Genomic DNA, 23,997 nt, shown 5'->3' with positions numbered 1-23,997 from the left:
TTTATAGTGACATCCATGTACGGGTTTGCCAGGTTTCCTTCCATCCTGAAGGCGGTTACAGTCTAAACAGAGACAAGGGAACCAAGATGAGGGTTGGGGAGTTGAGAATGCAGCCAAGGGTGAGCAGAGAAAGAATATGTGATAGTTGCCATTACTCCTATTTTGGCTTAGATTAAAAAAAAGTATTGAGACTAAGGATGGGTGAGAAATTGTTTCAGTTTGTTTTTGATCAGGATGTATCCAATTTATGCCTCCTGAAACCAAATGCAGACCAGAACATACACTCTGGTTTGAAAGACATTTCTGCTTGCAGTGCAATTCACACAACAATAAAAAATGTGCTTGAAAAATGGATCCTTTTGGAAAATGCACATGGAATATGTGCACAAACACACTTGAGTCAATAGGAGAAAAATATGTAGATTTTTTAAAAATGTGAATGAAATCCTCGCAAATTTTCATGGAAAACAAAATGAAACTTGCAATCTGATATGGACATCAGGTGAAGTGAGCTTTGATGTGGAATTTGGAGAACATTGACGAGATCGAGGTTCTCCAACTCACATATCCTTAATTGAGAGTAGGACGATATTCCAAGGGTTTCCTGAAATAGATGAGTTTCAAGAAGGGACTTAAGTAAATTGGTTGCAAGAAGGCATTTAGGGAGCATTTTCAGACTGCTGGTACGTTGGAGCTAAACAAGCAGAGATCAAACAAAGCAATATGTTTGTGATATAAGAGTGAAGATATAAGGCTGGCAATGCCATAGAGAGGTTTGAAGCTTGAGCAGGAACTAGAATCATAGGAAGCCAGTGAAAGAAATTAAGGAGGGGTGTCACATGGTTAGACTGATGAGAAGTAAATGATTTTCACACGGTAATCCTGGATGGATGTGAGTGGAGTATTATTATTATTATATTTATTTGTATCCCGCCTTTTGCCCAATGCTGGGCCTCAAGGTGGCCTTACAAAGTTTAAAATATACAGGGGGGGGGGACCTGGCCATGGTGACACATGCCTTAGTTACATCCCAATTGGATTACAGTAACGCGCTCTACGTGGGGCTGCCTTTGAAGAGTGTTCGGAAACTCCCGCTGGTTCAAAGAGCTGCAGCCAGATTGTTGACCGGGGCTGGTTACAGGGAGCAGACAACTCCCCTGGCTTCCAGTCTGTTTCCGGGCACAATTCAAAGTGCTGGTTATGACCTATAAAACTCTATATGGTTCGGGTCCAGGTTATTTGAAAGAACGTATTCTCCCTTATGAGCCTGCCCATGCTTTGAGATCTTCTGGAGAAGCCCTTCTTTCAGTCCCACCTTCACAAGCACGCTTGGTGGGAACATGGGAGAGGGCCTTTTCGGTGGCTGCTCCGGTGCTCTGGAACTGTCTTCCCGGGGAAGCTAGGCTGGCTCCCTCCTTGATGGGCTTTCGGAAGCAGGCTAAAACTTTTTTGTTCAAGCAGGCCTTTGGAGAATAATCCAGCCCTCCATCTATGTTAATGTCTTATAATTTTGTTGTGTATTTTTTTAATTGTTTATGGTTTCCCTCCAGAGATAAGATTTCAGTAGTCAAGGCAAGAGCTAACCAGGGCATAGACCAGACTTTCTATTGATGAACAGAAAAGGACATATTTTTGTAATGTTAGCAAGGGATGTATTTTTGTAATATTCAAACTATGATTTGGAAACAGATTGGGAGGCATAGGAGACAGAAGGGCCAAGGAGAAAACCAAGGCCTTGTGCTTGTTCAGCAGGGTGAACGGTGATGTCAATGGGTAAGGTGAGATGGGAGCTTGGGAGGAAAGTATGAAAACGACAGTATTGGACATACTGAACTTGAGATGCTGATGACTCATCTAAGCAGAAAGACAATCTAAGATGCAGGATTGGACAGAGGATGAAAGCTAGATGATGTCAGCATAGCCATAGGAAATGATGAGGCTACCCAGGGACAATTCTAGCGAGAATAGTGGGAGACCTAGTACGGAGCCTTGCGGGGGATACAAAGGAAGAGCTTTCACCCATGAAAACACTGAAACAGCAAAGGAAGGAAGAGAACTGAGGACAAAATTACAGACTTGAGACATAAGAGAACTGAATTAGGAGAGGGTCATAAAATTATCAAAGCAGCAAAAAGGTCAAGGAAGACTGAGTAGAGGGATTTGGAGATGGCAGTAAAGAAGTCATCAGGGATTGTTGTGAGGGCAGTTTTAGTGAATCACAGGTAGTGGAAGCCAGATTGGTAGGGGTCAAGAGCAGAACTGAATGAGAGAAAGTTGAGATAGTGGGAGTAAGCATGCTTCAGGAGTTTGAAGATAATGGATACAAGTGAAATTCAGCAATAATTGGAGAAGGAAGATGGGTCAAGGGACGTCATTTTGAGAACAGGTGAAAGAGTAGTATGCCTGAGTGGTAAAGGGCAAGGAGCTGGAGAAGAAAGAAAGGTTGATAATATAGATGGGCTGATAGTGTGGCGGATAATGGTAGGGGAGATGGCAACTAGAAATTGGGAGGGGATAGGATCAAGGGGGCACATAGAAAGGTTAGATGAGAAAAATCTAACCACAGAATTGGAAAGGTTAGATGAGGAGAATAGGGTAATCAACTCATCAAATGTGATGGGAGAAAGGGACACAGGTTGTCCAGCTGCCTCTTGAAGGCCTCTAGTGTGGGAGAGGCCACAACCTCCCTAGGTAACTGATTCCATTGTCATACTGCTCTAACACTCAGGAAGTTTTTCCTGATGTCCAGCTGGAATCTGGCTTCCTGTAACTTGAGCCCGTTATTCCGTGTCCTGAACCCTAGGATGATCGAGAAGAGATCCTGGCCCTCCTCTGTGTGAGAACCTTTTAAGTATTTGAAGAGTGCTATCATGTCTCCCCTCAATCTTCTCTTCTCCAGGCTAAACATCACCTAACCAAATGTGTGGCCATAAGGATCAGCTGTCTGAGCAGTACAAAATGGGAAGGAAATTACCCCACTTCCATGCTTGCTGGAACCGTGCTTTCCCTCTATTTGGTTTTGGGGTCTTTTTATCCTACGTTTCTGACAAAATAATTGCTCTCAAAGTGACTCTCAGCAACGAAAATACAACAGAGAACACTGCTTGAGAGAGCATAGAAGGGGGGAGCTGAGCCTTGTCTCCCTTCTTTTGCTTTCATCATTTGCTTTAACTGTTCTGTCCCTGTGGACAGAGGCACTCAGCGTCAGAAAGAGGTTTCTTGCCTGTGTATGTTGTTTTGACAGGTCTGGGTAAAACAAGGATCCATGAAATCAAAAAGGGATCCTCATGATTTCATTAAGACTTTTAAAAAGGACACCCACAAAACCACTGTGAAGGATAGGGGTGCATGTCTGTACCTTTAACCTGCTGTTGCTATGAGGGTGGAAGATCTGCCCTAGGTAAGATCTATGGGCTATTGTTCAAACTGGCTGTGCCAGGCTTTCGTGGCCGCCAGCCAAGGTCATCTCTGTCCTGAGCCAGTCCAACTCCTACTGGCACCTGGAGATGATCAGGGTGTTAGACACACTGAACAGGACTCAGCTGTGGGAAAAAGAGGTGGCTTGGCTCCTCTGGGGGGTGGGGGTGGGCCACTGCCCAGGAAGGGCGCGGGTTGGTTTACTCAGGCCATGGGACCAGATAAAAAGCTTTATGACGAAGCTCCTCTATCCTTGCTGGTGCGTGCGTATGTCAAGTGGGAAGATCAGGACCGCGGCAACTATGCCAGTTGCCCGGAGTTAGAAAGGTTTTTCTTTTTTTTAATGTTTTAACGTGTGTGGGTATTCTGGAGAAGGCCAGCCGGATGTTGGCTGGGTGTGGGGTTGTTTGAATGCTTCTTGGGGTAATGGCTAAGTATTAGAGCTTTTCCTCATCTTCTCTCCTCATTCCTCGTCCACATATCCCTTCCCCTTCCTATTCTTTTAAGGGCTGTTTTACGACCAAGGCCTTACGTGTTAGTTTTAGTGATTGCAATAAAGTTGCTTTGGTCCCTAAATGTGTGTCTGTGGTTTATTCCTGTGAACATCTGGCTCATCCCGGTTGTGGACTGGGCAGGTGGGCAACTTGGGTGTCCAGGGCGTTTGGTCCAGAAGCCTACCCTGCAGGGTTGTCAGGCGGATCCTGACTTCCTTTACAACCACAATCCAATCACCGAGCCCATTGGCCTACACATGCTGAACCACAAAAATCAGGGATCTACCACTCATGGGTGCAGCCACAGTGCAAAAAAAAAAAAGGACCTGAGGCAGGGCATAAGGAACTGCATCTTGAATCCTTCCACCTCACCCATCCATCCACCCCATTCTGGTTCTGAGAAGTCTAGGATCCATGCTGCTGACATCGATGGGCTATATGATTCAGCTTTGATTTTGAATGTGCTACGTGTAAAATTCAGATGATCTATCAGCATCGTGCCTTGCATAAATGGATCACACTATTTGAGTTGAAGAAGCAGATATTGGATTTCTAGGGTGCATGGCTGGACGAAGATGAGTTCTGTGCTTTGATGGTTTTTTTGGGGTGGTGGTGGGTGAGACCCAATGCAAAAAGTCCCAGGATACGCACTGAATTGTGCATCATATCCATGATTTTATACTACAATGGTGCCGTAAAGCCCAAAATCTATGTCTTTTGTAGTTAATTCCCTGGGCATGGATGTGATCTGTGATTGGATTGTGTTTGGGGTAATTTCCATGTAGAAATCATGAGGATCCCTGCCTGTTAACCATGTTTTGCACTGTGGCCAGTGCAAAAATGTGGTCGTTTCCTGATTTTTGTGGTTCAGATCATTTATATATTTATTTATTACATTTCTATACCGCCCAATAGCTGGAGCTCTCTGGGCGGTTCACAAGAATCATGGATTCTGAAGTGATCTGTGTTTGGATTGTGGTTTACGGGGTGAGGGTGGGGGTTGCTCTGTAAAAGTCCTTTGAAATCATGAGCGTTCCTGAGGATCCTTGCCTGTTTTCCATGCTTTTGTGCTGTGGCTGCGCCCACGAATACTGAATCCTTGACTTTTGTGGTTCAGGCTGATGTGCTCTGTGATTGGATGGTGGTTTTGTGGGTGTCCTCTTTAAAAAATCTTATGAAATCAAGAGGATCCCTTTTCGATTTCATGGATCCTTGTTTTAGTTTCTTTTCTTTATTTTTTTTTACTTTTAATGAAATAATATTTTTCTGCTTACTTGATACCAATAGGTCTGTTTTCAGCACTTGGTCCACGGACTATATGTATTCATGTGCAAAAGGAAAAGTAGCGACCTGCGCCTTTAGGGTTACCGTGAATATCAGTAAGAAAACATTGCCACGTACTTAGTTTCCGGGTAAAGTACGAAGTGTTGGTCATTACCTTTAAAGCCCTAAATCAGCGGTTCTCAACCTGTGGGTCGGGACCCCTTTGGGGGTCGAACGACCCTTTCACAGGGGTCGCCTAAGACCATCGGAAAACACATATTTCCGATGGTCTTAGGAACCAAGACATTTTATTTATTTGTAATTAGAAATAAATATTTCACAATATATAATTACATATTGTTTTTGTGATCACTATGCTTTAATTATGTTCAATTTGTAACAATGAAAATACATCCTGCATATCAGATATTTACATTACGATTCATAACAGTAGCAAAATTACAGTTATGAAGTAGCAACGAAAATAATTTTGTGGTTGGGGGTCACCACAACATGAGGAACTGTATTAAAGGGTCGCGGCATTAGGAAGGTTGAGAACCACTGCCCTAAATGGTTTGGGTCCAGGTTACCTATGGGATCGCCTTCTCCCATACAGTCTTACCGCACACTCTGGGATGAACTTACTTCAGTCAGCTAAAACTAGGCTGACATCAGTTTCCCAGAGGACCTTTTCTTCTGTCGCCCCCAGATTGTGGAATGGCCTGCCGGAGGAGATTCGTAAAATTAACTCTATGTGTAATTTTAAGGCAGCTTTAAAGACTAGCCTTTTCCGGCAGCCCTACCCAGATCAATGTTAAATCATGAATTTTTAAGATGTATTGATTCCTGTTCTAATGTTGTTCCCCGCCTCAATCCAAAGGGAGAGGCGGGTAAGAAATTTATTATTATTATTATTATTATTATTATTATTATTATTATTATTATTATTTGGCCATGAGTGTCAGTGATCCATGAGCCCAGTCTGGGGCGCTCTCAGCATTTGCAGGCCTTCGAGAGCAACAAACCGCCCGGGCAGCTTCGGCTATGAAAATGCAGTCGAGCAATCAGTCAACCAAGCCATCATCAAGCCGCAGCCAGAAGCTCTTCCTCCTCCTCCTCCTCCTCCTCCTCCTCGTGGAGGCGGACCCCGCCCGCCGCCGCCTCTGAGCCCGCGGTGATTGGTCGCGGCCTTCGTGGGCTGACATCAGTCCAGATCGGACGTTAGGTGTAGCATCCTGGGACTTGCAGTTTTCTAGAGAGAAATACTGCGGCCACGGCTTACTAGCAGAGGACTTCGCGCCCCAGCATGCCACGGGGCGGAGGGGATGGACGGGGCGGAGCTCTGCCGCCCACCCACGCACCCGCCCCCTTCCATTCATCTCTTCCACTCATCTGCGCGTGGCTGGCATCTGGCGCAGCGGAGCCACAGGATGGAGGCGGCGTGAGTAGGGCACGGATCGCCCCCCCCCACATTTCAGACCCCCTGCCCTGATTCCACGTCTTTAATTCAGTTGAGGGAGGGGGAGAGGGGAGGTTGGCTAGCACCGTGTTCTGGCAAATAAAGCATTTGAGATAACTTGACAAGCCCTGTGCTCCTATTTTTAGTTTTGTAACAAAATGATCTCTATTTAAACTAGGGTGATCCTATGAAAAGGAAGACAGGTCTCCTGTATCTTTAACAGTTGCATAGAGAAGGGAATTTCAGCAGGTGTCATTTGTATATATGGGGAACCAGGTGAAATCCCCTCTTCATCACAACAGTGAAAGCTGCAGGAGCTATACTAGAGTGACCAGATTTAAAAGAGGGCAGGGCACCTGCAGCTTTCACTGTTGTGATGAAGAGGGAATTTCACCAGGTTCTCCATATATACAAATGACACCTGCTGAAATTCCCTTTTCAATACAACTGTTAAAGATACAAGAGCCCTGTCCTCCTTTTCATAGGGTCACCTTAATTTAAACAATATATCTAAGATAAATAACTTCAAACATGTTGTGCTATATTTGTACTTAGTTTATAGTAGCTGTAGATTGGCTCACTGCCTCCAGGTTTTCTCATCACACTTTTTACTAGGTCTTGCATAAGCAAAATTTAGGTTGTCCTGTATACTTTATTTCAAACCCAGAGGTACCTGAAAACCTTCAGTTGTGAAAAAAATGTCTCCATGGTAATCCTTGAAATGGGAGGTGTGATGAGAGCTCGTGAGATATATTAACTCTATACATGCTCAGAAACCCCTTTACTGTTTTGTATTCTCCAGTCTAAGTCCTGATACTTAAAGCCAACCTGACCATTTGTATATTTCACTGGGTGAGATCATAGTTTTGCATGTTTCCTCCCTGACAGAGTTGGTCCCCAACTCAGAAAGCCTTAATCAATTAAAGGTGCAATTCTATGAGTGTTTACCAGCCTTCCTCAACCTGGGGTGCTCCAGATGTGTTGGACTACAACTCCCAGAATGCCCCAGCCGGCTGGGGCATTCTGGGAGATGCAGTCCAACACATCTGGAGCGTCCCAGATTGAGGAAAGCTGGTTTAGACAGAAAGAAGGTCTTACAACTCCCAGCATTCCCAGCAATGGCTGGCAGGGGGGTGCTGGGAGTTGTAGGATGTAATTCTGTCTCAACTTACATAGGTTTGTACCCTTTTGCTGTGGGGGTGTGTGAGAGGGTGAGCTGCTTCTTAATCAATACTTTCTTTAAAAAAGTTTTTAAACATCTTCTGCTGATATATTAATTGGGGTACCTTTTTAGTTGTAAGGTCTTTTTAATTGATTCCACAACTGATCAATGGAGGGAACAATCCTATGGCCCCTAGACAATGTCTTTAGGGTTGTGGGGATCCCCCTGTGCCAAGGTCAGAGACTGTAGTTCAAACTTGAAAGGAGACCCAACCCCCTCCACCCCTGTGCTGGCTGCTCCTCAAGGTTGGAAAATCGTCTTCGGAAATGGGGGGATGGGGACCTTCCACTGGGCCGGAGGAGAGAAGAACAGGAACGCCCATTATCAACTTTGGTTGGTGCAGCAGCTGCACCCATTCCAGGATAGGGATAGCCTAGCCATGGTCTTTCATGCACTGGTAACCTCACGATTAGACTACTGTAATGCGCTCTATATGGGGCTACCCATGTGTGCGGTTTGGAAGCTGCAGCTTGGGAAGGCTGCAGCAGCCATGGTGCTCGCGGGGACGTCTAGCTCCGCCCACATAAAAACAGTGTTAAAAGAACTGCACGTCACTGGCTGCCTATTAGTTACTTAGCCACATACAGGGTTATGCTATTATCCTATAAAGCCTTAAACAACTTGGGATCAGGATACCTAGCAGACCACCTTCCCTTATATACACACTGAGATGACATTTATGGTCATCGGAAGAGGTCCTGCTCGTCATTCCAAGACGAACAGAATCAAAGTTGGAAGAAGGCACTCTGTGCCACTGAGGCCACCTGAGCCTCAAGTGACAGAGATGGTTCTAGGAGAACCCCCAAGCTACGAACATGCTCCTTTAGGGGGAGTGCAACCCTGTCCAGAACAGGTTGAACGCCCACTATCCAGTCAGAAGAACCACCAACTAGCAGCAACTCAGTCTTGTCTGGATTGAGTTTCAGTTTATTAGCCCTCATCCACTCCATTGTCACAACCAGGCACTGGTTCAGCACATCCACAGCCTCATCTGATAAAGATGAGAAGGAGAAATAGAGCTGCGTGTTATCAGCATACTGATGACAACTCACTCCAAAACTCTGGATGACCGCACTCAACGGTTTCATGTACACGTTGATCAGCATGGGGGACAAGACTGACTCCTGCGGAACCCCATACTGGAGAATCCACAGGGCCGAGCAATGTTCCCCAAGCACCACCTTCTGGAGCCGACCAGCCGAGTAGGAGTGGAACCACTGCACTACCTCCCACTCCCAACTCAGCCAGTCGTCCCAGAAGGACACCATGGTCAATGGTATCAAAAGCTGCTGAGTGATAAAGGAGAATCAACAGTGTGACACTCCCCCTGTCTTTCTCCCAACGTAGGTCATCATACCGGGCAACCAAGGTTGTTTCTGTTAGGGTATTTTTATTAATTGAAACAGAGTGACACAGTGGATTCATCCTTTAAACCTACGTGCTGGAACAAACTTCTTATGCTAGGTTTAAGGATGAGTAGCTTTACTTTTCATATTAGCAGCATATGAACAACTTGTATTCCTTTCATACCTACAGGGCTAAGTTACATTCTTTTCCTCTGCAAAGAGTCCTTTTTCCTTCTTTCCTTTGTAAAAGTCTTTTTTTAATATCTTCAGGCTGAACTTGCTTGAGGTCTTCGCTCTCGCAGCCACCGAACGACGAGATAACAGCTTCCCAAACAAACTCCCACAGCAGCATGTACATTCCACCTCCTATTCACTTCCGCCCACAACTCTGTTTGGGACACTTCCCTATTTAAATGGTTAACAGGCTGACACTGATTCAGCGTTTCTTGTGCCTTAATTTTAAACACCTGCTTTTAGATTGTTACAATCTTTTGCCTATTTCATTCTTCTTCAGTGAATTTATTCTTTGTAAAATTACACATTTTAATACATACAATACAAATACTAACCATTTCCTTGCCAAAACCAGGCCTGAAACCTGACTGAAATGTATCCAGATAATCAGTCTCATCCAGGAGTGTCTGGAGCTGATTTTTGTATGCTATCGTTTATTTGTTAACTGCCCAAAGAGCCTTGTCTGTTGGGCAGTATAAATATGTAGTAAATAATTAAATAAACTTCACATTACTAGACCTTATTAGCCACTGCATAAGCATTGGATGTGCTTGTCAAATATCTCTCCCCCGCCCTCATCCTCCAGGTTTTGACTCTCAACCTAATTCTGTTGCTTTGTACATCTATGAGTGGTAGCTGACACACGGTGTGTGTGTGTGTGTGTGTGTGTGTGGTGTGTATATATATCATAGAAAAATTAGCCCTCCTTTTAAGGCTGGGCTTCCAGTAAGGTTTCTGAAGACTCAGGCATAAAATCCTCCAACCACAGCATTTGAAAAAGAAGTCTTCAGAGGGCGAGAACCTTCTGAGGCTGCTGCTTTTGCCACACATTTATTTATTTTTATTTATTTATTACATTTCTATACCGCCCAATAGCCGGAGCTCTCTGGGCAGTTCACACATTGGCAAATGCTGTAGTTTCTCAGTCCTTTCAGAATGGGAGGGGGAACTACTGGTGGCAGAGAGAAGGGCAGGCTGCAGGAATAAGCAGAACCCCCTGCTGGACCTTAAACTGAAGTGACTAGAGGCAAGGGAGGCCCACTATTTTTCCTCCTCAATGCACCCCACAGCACCCCTACAGATTTGTAAAAGTCCCAAGTAATGAGCCAGGAAAGCCTAAGAAGAAATCAATGTTCTGTTTTTCAAGGCAATTGCAATTGGATGAGATGACACCCAACCCACCCTGGCATGTACCTGATTTCTATATTCACTGGTTAACGCTGAAGTTAAATGTGGCTGTGTTTTATCTGGGTGCTCTGACACTGAAGATTGTGCTTCCATCAGATAGAGCAGAAAGAAGCTCAGAATTAAAGGCAGGTGAACAGTGATTTGAGAGTGAAACATACAGCCACCTTAACTCTATAGAATATTATCAGTGAAAGCACAGCTTTTTCTCTAAGAGGATAAACCACATAATTCACATACAAGTTAAACAAAAAGGAGGCCAAGATGTAGTAGTGAAAAGTGTTCTGTACCTGTCCTGCAATCATTTACTTTAAAGATGAAGCCCTTCTTTAGGGATTTTTTTGATTCCTAGTGCTCAGTCATTTTTAGACCGAAATATACTAAGTTGAGACATGTCTCTGATTGTTGTTGTTTTTTGCATTGCCCGTTAGATGTTTGCGGAGAAGAAGAGGTGGTCCATATAAAACAGAACCTGCTACGAACTTGACCTGCTGGCGTTTGAGCAACGAAGAAGGCCGTCAGCGGTGGCAATATCTGGCAGATGACAGGGAGCCTTCTGGTTTGGAGGCTCACTCTCTAGGGTTGGACACAGTAGGTGGCTGATACTTCTAACTTACCAAGTTCTGAATGTGGGATGGGAGCGTGAAGAAAACAGACCCATCACACCAGGAGCGCCATCCGATGAACGTTTTATTGCACGCTTGTTACTGGGCACTCACGGATTCCTCGGAGGTCCCTCACATGCCTCGCTCACGCCTTCCACACCCCTTCTGGTCTTCCTTGCGCCGCAAGAAAAACCAGAAAAACTCCAAAATATTTTTTAAACTGAAGTTGCTGCTCTCTCCTGCTGCGTGTGGGAGAAGCAGCGTGTTCGCAAGGAGGGACTGAATGGCCCTCATGCACCTTGTTTACTTCCTGTTTGAAAACAGGAAGTAACTGAGTGTCCGCGGAGAAGCGACGGTAGCCGGCGTTAGCCAGCGTTTCTTCCAAGGTGCGATGGAGCTTTAGTAGCGGTTGGTAGTTCTGATGTGGTTCTCAAACTTCCTGTGATCTGGGAACACATGAGCTTAGTAACTCTCTGCGTTGCAGAGGATTCTAAGAGGCACTTTCAAGGGTTGCTTAACATAGGGCACAAGGTAGGCCTGTGGAGCTTCACTGTTGCCCTGTGTGACTAGAAAATGTGTCCTAAAATATGCCCAGTGCATCCTAACATTTGTTTGTTGGAAGAGAAGAGTCTTCCTGTCTTTCAAGGAAGCTTTGCCATCAAACCTCTGACCCTTTAGCTCATCGGAGGCTGCAGTTTCTCTTGTGAAATGTTATGTAACCATCTTGGAACTCTGTATTTTCCTTCAGAGCCTAGCAGGTACTTCAGAAATGTCTGAACCCAGAGACGCTGCAATGGATTTTAAGTGTCTTGTATACAAGTGCATGTCAATGCAGCCTCACTGGGCAGGACAGGAGAGCGGCCCATAACTCTGCTCAGACAAATATACCACTGCTGAAAAACCTCATTTTTGTAGGCTTGACCTTTTGCTTAGAATCATAGAATCATAGAATAGCAGAGTTGGAAGGGGCCTACAAGGCCATCGAGTCCAACCCCCTGCTCAATGCAGGAATCCACCTCAAAGCATCCCTGACAGAAGCTTTAGATTAGAAAGTTTCTTACCTAGCTTGTTTACTCTTGCTGGAATTTTTTTTTTAAAAAAAGTCCTTAATTGATCAGTAAATAGCCCGTATCCTGCCTGTTGTGCCCTCTCTTTTCTTTGCTGGCACCCTCTTGCTGTTCCTTTCGACTCTTCCCACTCCTTGTATTTCTCTCCTGCATATCCGCTGGCCCTCATAAAACGTGTTGTATTTTGCCTCCAGGAGTGGAGACTCCGTGCCCAGATTCCCCACTCTAAGGAAGCGTTGGACGCCTACTGGGAGGAGGGCACACAGTCCTTCTGGGCAGGTGCCCGAGAGAGACTTTTGTTTGCCTTCCGTTTGCCCGGGGAGCCAATGCGAGGCTGTTCCTCTCTCAGCTGCTGCCCCTCCCTCCCTGGTTTCCTGTTTCTCCCCCCTTTGCCGGGAGCAGAGAGGAAGAAGGGGCGGAGCGAGGGCCTGCACGCCCCCTCCACTTGCTGCATTGCTTGAATAGGACAGGAGTCTAACTGGGTACTCCTGGGATATATTAATTAATGATCTTTCTCTGTCTTTCATCAGCCTAAATCCCTTCTGCAGAGTTCATCTGTGTCTCTTCACCATAACTCTTTATTTGTATTTTGCAGAGTAAAATCTTCCCAGTTTTGCCTAAGGCCTGCACAGCACAGGAGGCAGCAATAAATGGGGTGTCGTTTTACTCTGGCCTACAAGCGGAGGATGGCCATTGGGCTGGGGACTACGGAGGACCTCTCTTTTTGTTGCCAGGTAGGGTTACCAGGTAGACTCAAAGACCTTCTTCCCAAGCCTGACATGCGAGGCACCATCAAGGGGACATGGGCCTTTTGCATTCGGGGCAATCCACAGGGGAGGATGGAGGAGGTGAGGGGAAAGGGTTTTTTTGCGTCGTCGTCTGTTTCTCTTCATCCTCCTCATGCAATGGCTGCAGCTCCTGCCAGGGCTAGAGGCATCTTCAGCTTTTTTGGCTTTCCTGAGAGATGTTCTGTAATGGATTGTTTTGCTTGCACTGATGGTGTGGTGTGGAGGGAATGCAGTGGAAAGGCGTTTGCCCTGAAGAAGTCTGAGTTGTCACAAATCAGTAACAAATTCAGGCTAGAAACTAAAAAAAGAGGAGTTTTTAGTAACAGGTGTATCAAAAACTAGAATAGTCTCCCTGGAACTTTTAGGGAGGCATAAATCCTCACTGGGTCAAGACAGAACTGTGTAAGTGTACAGAGGTCTTTTGACGTTTCTTTTCTGGTCCCTCACATGTGGCCCACTGTGGTCAGGAAGGATTCCATCCATACCCCAAACCACAGACATTTCCATTGGATAGTCTGAAACTACCGAGACTAAAAATTGGAAGTTGCCCAATGGCACAGGTTCAGTGCATAACCTCTGATTATTTAGAAAGCTTCATCCGTCCTGTATTAGATTGCATCGCAATTACCTTTATTTCTTCTTGGTAGCCTGAAAGCTTGCCTTGCTTGGGTCGCCTGGGACTATTCTCTGCAGGCATCTCTCTGCTGTGCTTGTGGCGCTGTGCTGTGGATACCCTAACCTAATCGGGGGGCGGGGGGCTGCAGCAGGTGGTTGGGATAGACAGCCCTTCTGTACTTCAGGTTCCTGTGAGGAAGGCATCCCACGATGGGCTAACTCCCCTTATCGTCCAGGGAAAACAGGGACCCACGTGGCTGACTTTTAAGCTCCCTATTGGTCTGAAGCTCCTCCTAGCCAGTTCATCTGTGCTTTTCTCCCAGGACAGAGCTAATTCTCATCTCCTCCTATCTCAAGCCCACAGCTTCCCCACCAGAAGTAGGGGGGGAAGCATCCACAGGAGGCAGCAGAGCAGGAAACAGCGGCGAATTCAGCTGCTCTGCCCACTCTTCTCCTGCCTAGGAGGGCCCAGGGCTTCTTTCCGGCTGGAGCTACCGCCACCCGCTCGCTCCCTCGGCCAGAGCTGCTCCCTCCTACAAGCTGCCCCAGCCGACCTCTCGAGATAGTTGCTGCACAAGACGGGAGCAGCAGCCGTGTGGCGGAGAGGAAGGAGCACACGGAGGAGGGCAGGCGGCAGAGCAGCTGCCAAGAACAGCGGGCGGCTGGGCAGCTGGGTGGGGAGCAGGACTGCTTGTGCTGCTGCAAGGCATCACCAGGCTCCCTTCCCCCATCAGGAGTTGCAGATTGGGGCCGTCTCCCCTCTGAGCTGCTGCCCTCCTGTCCTAATCAGCCCGGCAGCTACCGTGAAGCTTTGGGATGTTGGTGTTGGCGGAGGCCACAAGAGTGTCTTCTGCTGCCTTTCTGCCCTAACCCTTCTCATCCCTAGGAGAAGGCCTGGCACAAGCTGGATGTCTGCAGAGCCATTGAAGTTTACCTAACAAGGACAGAGCCCTTTCAATAAGCTGACGCACTGTTTGTTTCCTTTCACCCTGTAGCTATGGGCAAGGAGGTTACCAGATCTACCATAGCTATGTGGATAAAAGCATATTCTTTTCGGCCAATGAGGCTTCACACCTCCCCAGGCCATTAGGAGCCACAGCTCACTCCGCTAGAGCAGCAGCCGCAGCAGCCACCTTAAGTACTAACGCTCCTCTGGGAGAAACCTGGACAAGTCCTAATTCCTTTATAGAACATTACAGAATAGAAACATATGCCTCAGTGGATGCCTCCTTTGGCAGGAGAGTCCTCCAGCAAGTAGTAACAGTACAATAGACTCGGGCTCAGATTTTTCCCACCGAAATAAGGGTTTTTAGCTTCAGCGTGTCCCATTGTGGGATGCCTTCCTCACACCAACCTGGAGAATGGAACATTGGGACTTACTGAGAAGCTTCCTTCTGGGTTGGTGTGCGGAAGGCATCCCAACCACACCCTGCAACGCCACCGAGTCTATTTGTATAGGTAATCAGACCACTTGTCTCTGCACGTGGCTGGCCAGACCTCCTCCTAAGGATCCTCAAAGTTTGTACTCTCAGATTGATTTCTAAGTACTTACTAACAAATTATCTGTTCCTCTGTGGTTCGTCCTTACCTGTGATGCAAAGTGATGTTTTCTTCCTCAATTTCTGAGCTTTTGCCACGGATGGAACTGGCTTGGAGGAGCTTCAGACTGAGTGAGGGCTTAAAGCTCAGTCACGTGAGTCCTTGCTTTCCCCGGGTGCTAGGGGGAGTTAACCCATTGTGGGATGCCTTCTGCACACCAACCCAGAAGAAACCTTCTCTGTAAGTACCAATGTTCTGATTCTTTCTAGCCTTTCATTCTTTGAATTCTGTCATGACATTTTATATCAGTTCCTCTGATTTCAACAGAAGGGATCCCGCTGTTGCTGACTGGGAAAATGGCCATTGTTGCTGCATTACTTCATGCCCTGATATTTCTCAAACAGGTCTCCTGATCACGTGCCATATTGCCAAGATCCGATTACCAGAAGAGAGCAAGAAGGAGATGGTGCGCTACTTGCGATCAGTACAGCTCCCAGATGGAGGATGGGGCCTGTGAGTCAAATTAAAAAGCCAGTGCTTCAGAAACAAGAAAGCAAATGGAGACACTTTGTAATTTTTTAAAAAATCTTGCATCTTAACTGAATATTGGGGATAAGGGTGGGACGAGCCAGAGACTTTATATTCAAGCCTGGCAATAATAGGGACGTCATTGACTCCGGTGGCCTGGAAGTGTCAGCTGGAGAAGCAGCCATAGCTGATGCCAGAAAGTATGTTGTGTCCCAGGTTATACCGTATTTCTTCGATTGTAAGACGCCATCGATTCTAAGGCGCACACTAATTTCAGTACCACCAACAGATGTCCAACCAGGATACAAGGTCACGAAGATCCGAAACAGGAACCAAGAGCTTTCGCCAGGATGCTCAGTTATAGAATCATGTTGTTGTTTATTCGTTCAGTCGTTTCCGACCCTTCGTGACTTCATGGACCAGCCCACGCCAGAGCTTTCTGTCGGCTGTTGCCACCCCTAGCTCTCCCAAGGTCAAGTCTGTCACCTCCAGAATATCATCCATCCATCTTGCCCTTGGTTGGCCCCTCTTCCTTTTGCCTTCCACTTTCCCTAGCATCAGCCTCTTCTCCAGGGTATCCTGTCTTCTCATTATGTGGCCAAAGTACTTCAGTTTTGCCTTTAATACCATTCCCTCAAGTGAGCAGTCTGGCTTTATTTCCTGGAGTATGGACTGGTTTGATCTTCTTGCAGTCCAAGGCACTCTCAGAATTTTCCTCCAACACCACAGTTCAAAAGCATCTATCTTCCTTCGCTCAGCTTTCCTTATGGTCCAGCTCTCGCAGCCATAGGTTACTACGGGGAATACCATTGCTTTAACTATGCGGACCTTTGTTGTCAGTGTGGTGTCTCTGCTCTTAACTATTTTATCAAGATTTGTCATTGCTCTCCTCCCAAGAAGTAAACGTCTTCTGATTTCCTGGCTGCAGTCAGCGTCTGCAGTAATCTTTGCGCCCAGAAATACAAAGTCTGTCACTGCCGCCACGTTTTCTCCCTCTATTTGCCAGTTATCAATCAAGCTGGTTGCCATAATCTTGGTTTTTTTTGAGGTTTAACTGCAACCCAGCTTTTGCACTTTCTTCTTTCACCTTTGTCATAAGGCTCTTCAGCTCCTCCTCGCTTTCAGCTATCAAAGTGGTGTCATCTGCATATCTGAGATTGTTAATGTTTCTTCCTGCGATTTTAACTCCAGCCTTGGATTCGTCAAGCCCAGCACGTCACATGATGTGTTCTGCATACAAGTTGTATAGGTAAGGTGAGAGTACACAACCCTGCCGTACTCCTTTCCCAATCTTAAACCAGTCCGTTGTTCCGTGGTCTGTTCTTACCGTTGCTCCTTGGTCGTTATACAGATTCCTCAGGAGGCAGACAAGATGACTTGGTATCCCCATCTCACCAAGAACTTGCCACAGTTTGTTATGATCCACACAGTCAAAGGCTTTAGAATAGTCAATAAAACAGAAATAGATGTTTTTCTGGAACTCCCTGGCTTTCTCCATTATCCAGCGGATATTGGCAATTTGGTCTCTAGTTCCTCTGCCTTTTCTAAACCCAGCTTGTACATCTGGCAATTCTCGCTCCATGAATTGCTGGAGTCTACCTTGCAGGATCTTGAGCATTACCTTGCTGGCATGTGAAATAAGTGCCACCGTCCGATAGTTGGAACTTTCTTTAGTGTTTCCCTTTTTTGGTATGGGGATATAAGTTGATTTTTTCCAGTCTGATGGCCATTCTTGTGTTTTCCAAATTTGCTGGCATATGGCATGCATCACCTTGACAGCATCATCTTGCAATATTTTAAACAGTTCAGCTGGGATACCGTCGTCTCCTGCTGCCTTGTTATTAGCAATGCTTCTTAAGGCCCATTCAACCTCACTCTTCAGGATGTCTGGCTCTCACTCACTGACCACACCGTCTGAGCTATCCCCGATATTATTATCCTTCCTATACAGATCTTCCGTATATTCTTGCCACCTTTTCTTGATCTCTTCTGTTTCTGTTAGGTCCTTGCCATCTTTGTTTTTGATCATACCCATTTTTGCCTGGAATTTACCTCCGATGTTTCTAATTTTCTGGAAGAGGTCTCTTGTCCTTCCTATTCTATTGTCTTCTTCCACTTCCACACATTGCTTGTTTAAAAATAATTCCTTATCTCTTCTGGCTAACCTCTGGAATTTTGCATTTAATTGGGCATATCTCCCCCTATCACTGTTGCCTTTTGCTTTCCTTCTTTCTTGGGCTACTTCCAGTGTCTCAGCAGACAGCCATCTTGCCTTCTTGGTTTTCTTTTTCTTTGGGACGTTTTTTGTTGCCACCTCTTGGACAATGTTGCGAACTTCTGTCCATAGTTCTTCCGGGACCCTATCTACTAAATCTAGTCCCTTAAATCTGTTCTTCACTTCCACTGCATATTCATTAGGAATATTAGTGAGCTCATATCTAACTGATCTGTGGGTCTTCCCTATTCTCTTTAGTTTGATTCTAAATTGTGCAATAAGAAGTTCGTGATCTGAACTACAGTCAGCTCCAGGTCTTGTTTTTACTGTCTGTATAGATGTCCGCCACCTTTGGCTGCAAAGGATGTAGTCAATCTGATTTCGGTGTCGGCCATCTGGTGAAGTCCATGTATAAAGCCGTCTTTTCGGTTGTTGGAAGAGAGTGTTTGTTATGCACAGTGAGTTGTCCTGGCAGAATTCTATCAGCCTATGTCCCGCTTCATTTTGTTCTCCTAGACCATGCTTACCTGTAATTCCAGATGGGCCATCAAGTCCAACCCCCTGCTCAATGCAGGAATCCACCCTAAAGCATCCCTGACAGATGGTTGTCCTGCTGCCTCTTGAATGACAAAGTTTCTGTTGCTTCCCAGCTCTCTAAATACCCCTCCCTGGCAGCTACAGGTATTCCCTATTGACCTGGCGTTTAGCATAAATACGTAAAGACCTGCGCCGGGCTTCCTTTTCCGCCCTATGCTGCCTAAACAACTGTGCAGGTAAGTTCGTTGCTTCTCCCTCTGTGTCTTCTGAATTGGCCAAACTCCCTGCTGGTTTAATTACCGGCACACTGTTACTCGACTCTGCCTCCACTTCATTCTCTGAGTTGGCCCCGCTCCCAGCTGGCACCAGTTCAGCAGCCGTGACGCTAGCCTCTGTCTGCACCGGTTCTGCTTCCTCCTCTGAGTCCATCCCCATAAACTCTTCAGAGGGCCTAACAGAGAGTCCAGGTCCCCAGGCTAAAGATGTCAGCCATTGCTCAGATTTTTAATAATGATGGAAACAATTTTATGGATTTAAAATATGCATTTAAACTTGGCATACAGCCTGCTGTTTTGAGTTATGGTACCAGTGCAGTAACTTAAAGGAAGCCTGAGCATAGGAAAGTCTTTTCCCTCTCTTATTTATCAAATAGAATCGCTCATTTAAAACTTCTGCAATATGCTGATTAAAGTCATTGGGCTTTGTTCATACCTTGACAGCCCCTTCATGTTGTCGTTGAATTTGGCACTGGAGTAATCTATATAGATTTCTGGTACATAATCTGGTGTTTGCTCTGCGTGAAAAAACTGTTTGCATAATATCCAGGCAGATTATTTATGAGTCCCAAAGGAGGCATCTTTCTAGAGTGAAAAGTACAGGACTGATGAAGGAGACGGGGAGAGCAGGGGTGCATGATGCAGAGGGCACCATTTGCAAAAGGCAGACGTTTTTGTGCCGTTAACCTTACAGTTGAAGCTTTCCACTTAATCTGCAGGTATACTAAACTTGGCTACAGCACTTGAAATGTAGAAGACGTTTAGCCTTTTCCTTTAAAAACAAATACTTACTGCCATTCATCTGTCTCGGTTACTTATTAAATGGGCACCTTTTTGCTGTTTGAGCGTTGAACTGCAGTTCTGTGTGTTTCAAAGAAATCTTGGTCGGTGAACTACCGGCCTGGATTCTAGCGTGCTTTTGATGGCAGCAAGGATCTCTTTTTGATCCTCCCAGAGTGCAGGACACAGAATAACGGGCTCAAGTTAAAGGAAGCCAGATTCCGGCTGGACGTCAGGAAAAACTTCCTGACTGTTAGAGCAGTACGACAATGGAATCAGTTCCCTAGGGAGGTGATGGGCTCTCCCACACTAGAGGCCTTCAAGAGGCAGCTGGACAACCATCTGTCAGGGATGCTTTAGGGTGGATTCCTGCATTGAGCAGGGGGTTGGACTCGATGGCCTTGTAGGCCCCTTCCAACTCTGCTATTCTATGATTCTAAGTCTGGATTTCTGTATCCTCAGCAGCAGAGGCTTTGCCGCATATAATCTGGACCTGTCTTCCCACCCTGCTCAGTGGCCAGGGAGTGCAGTACACACTTCTGCATGGGCTGTGACTGAACATCAGGAATGTGATCTGAACATGCAGTGTTAAAGAAGGAGGGCTGGGAATGAGCTCTGCCTATGGAGAGCTACACCACACTGGGCAAAATGGGCGAGGGGCTTCTGTACACAATTGAGGTCCAGAGGTTGCTATCTATTGGCCAAAAAGCACCACCTTCTCTCACTCACCTACTCCCTATCTATAGGAGCCAGTAACTTCATGGTGTTTATACATGTTGCCTGCCCTCACCCTCTTCCAAGCTTCATTGTTTCTTCCTATGGAAGATTGAACTCCACCTATAAGATAAGAAAACATTCCTGGAATGTATATGTTCACTTATCCTGGGATGAAGCAAGTCCTTCGCCCCTGATATTACCAGGGCTCATTAGCTCTTACTTTGATCCTCTTCAATCCTCTGAATGTGCAGAAATGACCGAATTCTCTGTTTGTAACCTCAGGAGAACTGACTGTGCAAACAAGCCCCAGTTGAACAGATTTCAATTCCTATGGGGACTGAAACACCACGTGAAATTTCTGTGTTGCACATTTCAAATAGAGCTCTGAAATACAGCCTTTATCAATATTTCTGTTGTAAGCTTCAGATCCCATCTCTTTGATAGTAGCTGGGGGCTGCAGGGAAATTCCTCTGCAGTCAAGTTGCTCAGTTTGGCTTTACCCAACTCCAGTAAATCTTGACCTGTCACACATGGTCACACATTCTTAACACTTCTCCCATCTGTTGTCTCCTAGGCATGTTGAAGACACGTCCAAAGTATTTTCTACTGCTCTCAACTACACAGCCATGCGAATCCTTGGGGTCAGTCCTGATGACCCAGATCTGTTGCGGGCTCGGAACAACCTCCATAGCAAAGGTGACTAGCCAGCTGAAGGGTGGAAGTGGACGTGGCTTGTTTTTCCTTATTAAGCATTGGTATCCTGGGGAAAGTGGCCTCTCTCTTGTCATTTACAGCAAGTGTGGGAGCTGGGGGTGGTATGGGGTAGATGCTAGTTGCACTCTGAAATAGTGAGTGCAATGACTTTAAATCGTAACTGCATCTACACTTCCAGCTTATTCCTAAATCTTTTAGCTAATGAAGCATTAATTGAACCAAACCTTGCATGCTTCAAGGCTCTGCAGCTGTTACTTGCCAAAGTCACTATGAAATTATGGAGAGAGAGAGAGAGAGAGAGAAGCCAACAGAGTGATCCTATGGTCTCAATGCCTAGTGTGGGAGCGTGCCTGCATTTTGGGAGTTTATAACTAACATGCCTCCTGTTACTGCAAGTTGCATTTTTATCCGTGACCTCTGTGTAGGTAACACTACTATTGTCTGTTGATGGACAGCTGGGCCAGATCTACACCAAGCAGAATATAACACTTTGAGGTTGTGGGCTCTCCCACACTAGAGGCCTTCAAGAGGCAGCTGGACAACCATCTGTCAGGGATGCTTTAGGGTGGATTCCTGCCTTGAGCAGGGGGTTGGACTTGATGGCCTTGTAGGCCCCTTGCAACTCTGCTATCCTATGATTCTATGAAAGCGGTTTGGAAACAGTCTATGAAGTGTGTCCTGGGTCCCAATGGTTGTCAATACTGTTATAACTGTACACCGCCCTGAGATCCTAGTAATATAGGTCGGGATACAAATGTTTTAAATAAATCGTTATAAAGCAGTAGTGTAGATCCTGCCCTGGGCAGGGAGACAGCCTGTCGCGTACGCTTCACATCCATCTCTTTCCTAAGTTGGGGCTTAGGAAGGAGGTACAGGAGTCATACGTTGAGGCTTAGACTTCCCCTCCCTGATGAGCCCCACCCCAGTTGCCTTGAGTTGTTTGAGTTGTATTGTGCTTGCAGTCCCCCCCACCCCCCAAGTTGAAGAACCTAGAGGATATTGGTCTCTGGAACCCCAGGACAGAATATGTGCAATGGTTCTGAGACAAGACGAGTGTTGTTCTTTGGCAACATTATTTCGGTTTAGTCTCTCTGGCTGTAGGGTGCTTGTGCCAACTGCTCTTTCAAGAGAGTTTCCATCACCAAGGTTCTCACCTGTGCTTTGTACGTTCTCTAGACCAGGAACCACAGAAGAGAGGGGGCTAGACCTGCCCCAGATTGCCCAGGGGGGCTGATCCCCAGGGGTGATCAGGCAAAAAAAAAAAAAAAAGGAGGGGGGGCCTGCTGTTATAGTCAAGGCTAACTGATAAAGAGGAGGGAGATGCACAGCCTGTTTCCTAGTTCCTGGCAGCCGACTGCACGGCTTTGCTTGTTGTGCCTTGGGAATTCAGCTTTGCCGTGGAGAGAGGAGACAAACTATGAGCCTGGGAGGGGGCGGGGTGTGCGGGATGGATGTGCCCGTGTAGAGGCCAGGACTGAAATTCAGTGTCATGTGATCAGACCTTTGCTCATACAGTGGGAGTCTTTGTTGCTCTCCTTCCCCTGCAGCCCTCGTGCACCTCCTAAATCTGCTCTTGAGGGTCCCCCAGAGCAGATTTGGTGGGTGTGGTGGGGGAAATCATTCTGCTAGTAGATGGTCAGAATTGGACACAATCCCAAACCCTGAACAGTGAGCTTCTAGTTCTTTTGCCATTTTATGATATTCGTGAACTGTGCCTTTTTAGTAAAGTTCGATTCCTTTTGACTTTAATTTATAACTAATATTTATTTATTTAATTCCATTTTTATACCGCCCCACAGCCGAAGCTCTCTGGGCGGTTCACAAAAGCTAAAAACAGTAAACATTAAAAATATACAAAATTTTAAAACCACCAGAGACATAAAAACGACAGTATAAAAACAGCAGCGTCCATTTGAAACAACAATTCTGGGGTCCATTAAAAAACCAACTTCGCGTTCAATGCCTTTAAATGCCGGGGGGGGGGGGAGAAGAAGGACCACCTTGCGGGCCCCCACCTTAAAAATAGTTCCATGGATGTGGCAGCTGTGGTACCATGTTGTTTGACTTAATATGAGAGACCAGAATTCCCTGGCTGGGCCCTTATACTTATTCATGTACTGTGATGGGCTAGAGAGTGAGCTGAAATCCTTCTCTGAAGTTTGGCTGGAGAGCAGGGGATAAAGCGAAGTGAGGAGGTTGAGGGAGTCATCTGAGCTTCGCCACTGACTTCAGGGGTGGCGTGTTTTTACTTAAAGGATCTCTTTTGTAGACATACTTTTACATCATTGTTGGTTGTTGGGATCACAATCAACCTCTGGACAATCAGAGGATTCTGATGAATTTTCCATACCCATAACTTTGCCTAGATTGTGCCTTTGAGAAGGAAGAGAGGAGGAAGAAGGCGGTGCCGTTTTGAATGCTCACCCATCTCAAAACTCCCTGCAAGTAACAAACTAGTACACCTTTGTTCTAGCTCAGTTGACTTCCTGCTTTAAGTAAAGTTTAAGTAAAGGAGTGTTAAAAATGTGACCCCTCGTCTACAGTGTGCAGTGGTAGGGTCCATTCTGCGACTTCATTCGCACCTCTGCTACAGGCAAGGATCAGAACCGAGTCATATGACAAAAAAGTGAAAGTGTCATAAAGCAAAATTTATATCACTTTTACACTATATATTTGCATGAGTTCTTATATTTGGCTTTTCAGGTGGTGCTGTAGGAATCCCTTCCTGGGGTAAATTTTGGTTGGCTGTCTTGAATGTCTACAGCTGGGATGGAATGAACACACTATTTCCTGAGATGTGGTATGTGTAATTTTACTGTAAAATATGACTCGTAGGCAGTGGAGTCTGGTGACTCCGATTTCGGATCGGCTGTTAATCCCTTCCGGGTTTCAATTAGAACCAGCCAGAACTCTAAAGAACGTAAGAGCCCTGCTGGATCAGACCAAGGGTCCATCTAGTCCAGCACTTTGTTCAGTGCTGTTGACCAGGGACCCCTA

The 23,997-nt window shown here is 46.0% G+C and overlaps 1 protein-coding gene across 1 annotated transcript in view; it reads left to right on the top strand.

Annotated features, from left to right (window-relative positions):
- Nucleotides 1-6,582: 6,582 nt before the first annotated feature.
- LSS (lanosterol synthase) overlaps nt 6,583-23,997 on the top strand; it is a 52,328-nt gene continuing 34,913 nt past the window's right edge. The window contains exons 1-6 of the mRNA XM_063116070.1: nt 6,583-6,615; nt 11,052-11,211; nt 12,888-13,026; nt 15,639-15,747; nt 20,861-20,982; nt 23,704-23,800. Coding sequence (XP_062972140.1) covers nt 6,605-6,615; nt 11,052-11,211; nt 12,888-13,026; nt 15,639-15,747; nt 20,861-20,982; nt 23,704-23,800 — 638 coding nt within the window. The 5' untranslated portion in view covers nt 6,583-6,604. The remainder of the gene's footprint in view (nt 6,616-11,051; nt 11,212-12,887; nt 13,027-15,638; nt 15,748-20,860; nt 20,983-23,703; nt 23,801-23,997) is intronic.

Source organism: Elgaria multicarinata, chromosome 2 (genome assembly GCF_023053635.1).
Source record: "Elgaria multicarinata webbii isolate HBS135686 ecotype San Diego chromosome 2, rElgMul1.1.pri, whole genome shotgun sequence".
NCBI lineage: Eukaryota > Metazoa > Chordata > Lepidosauria > Squamata > Anguidae > Elgaria > Elgaria multicarinata.
This window is presented reverse-complemented; position numbering and strand designations above follow the sequence as displayed.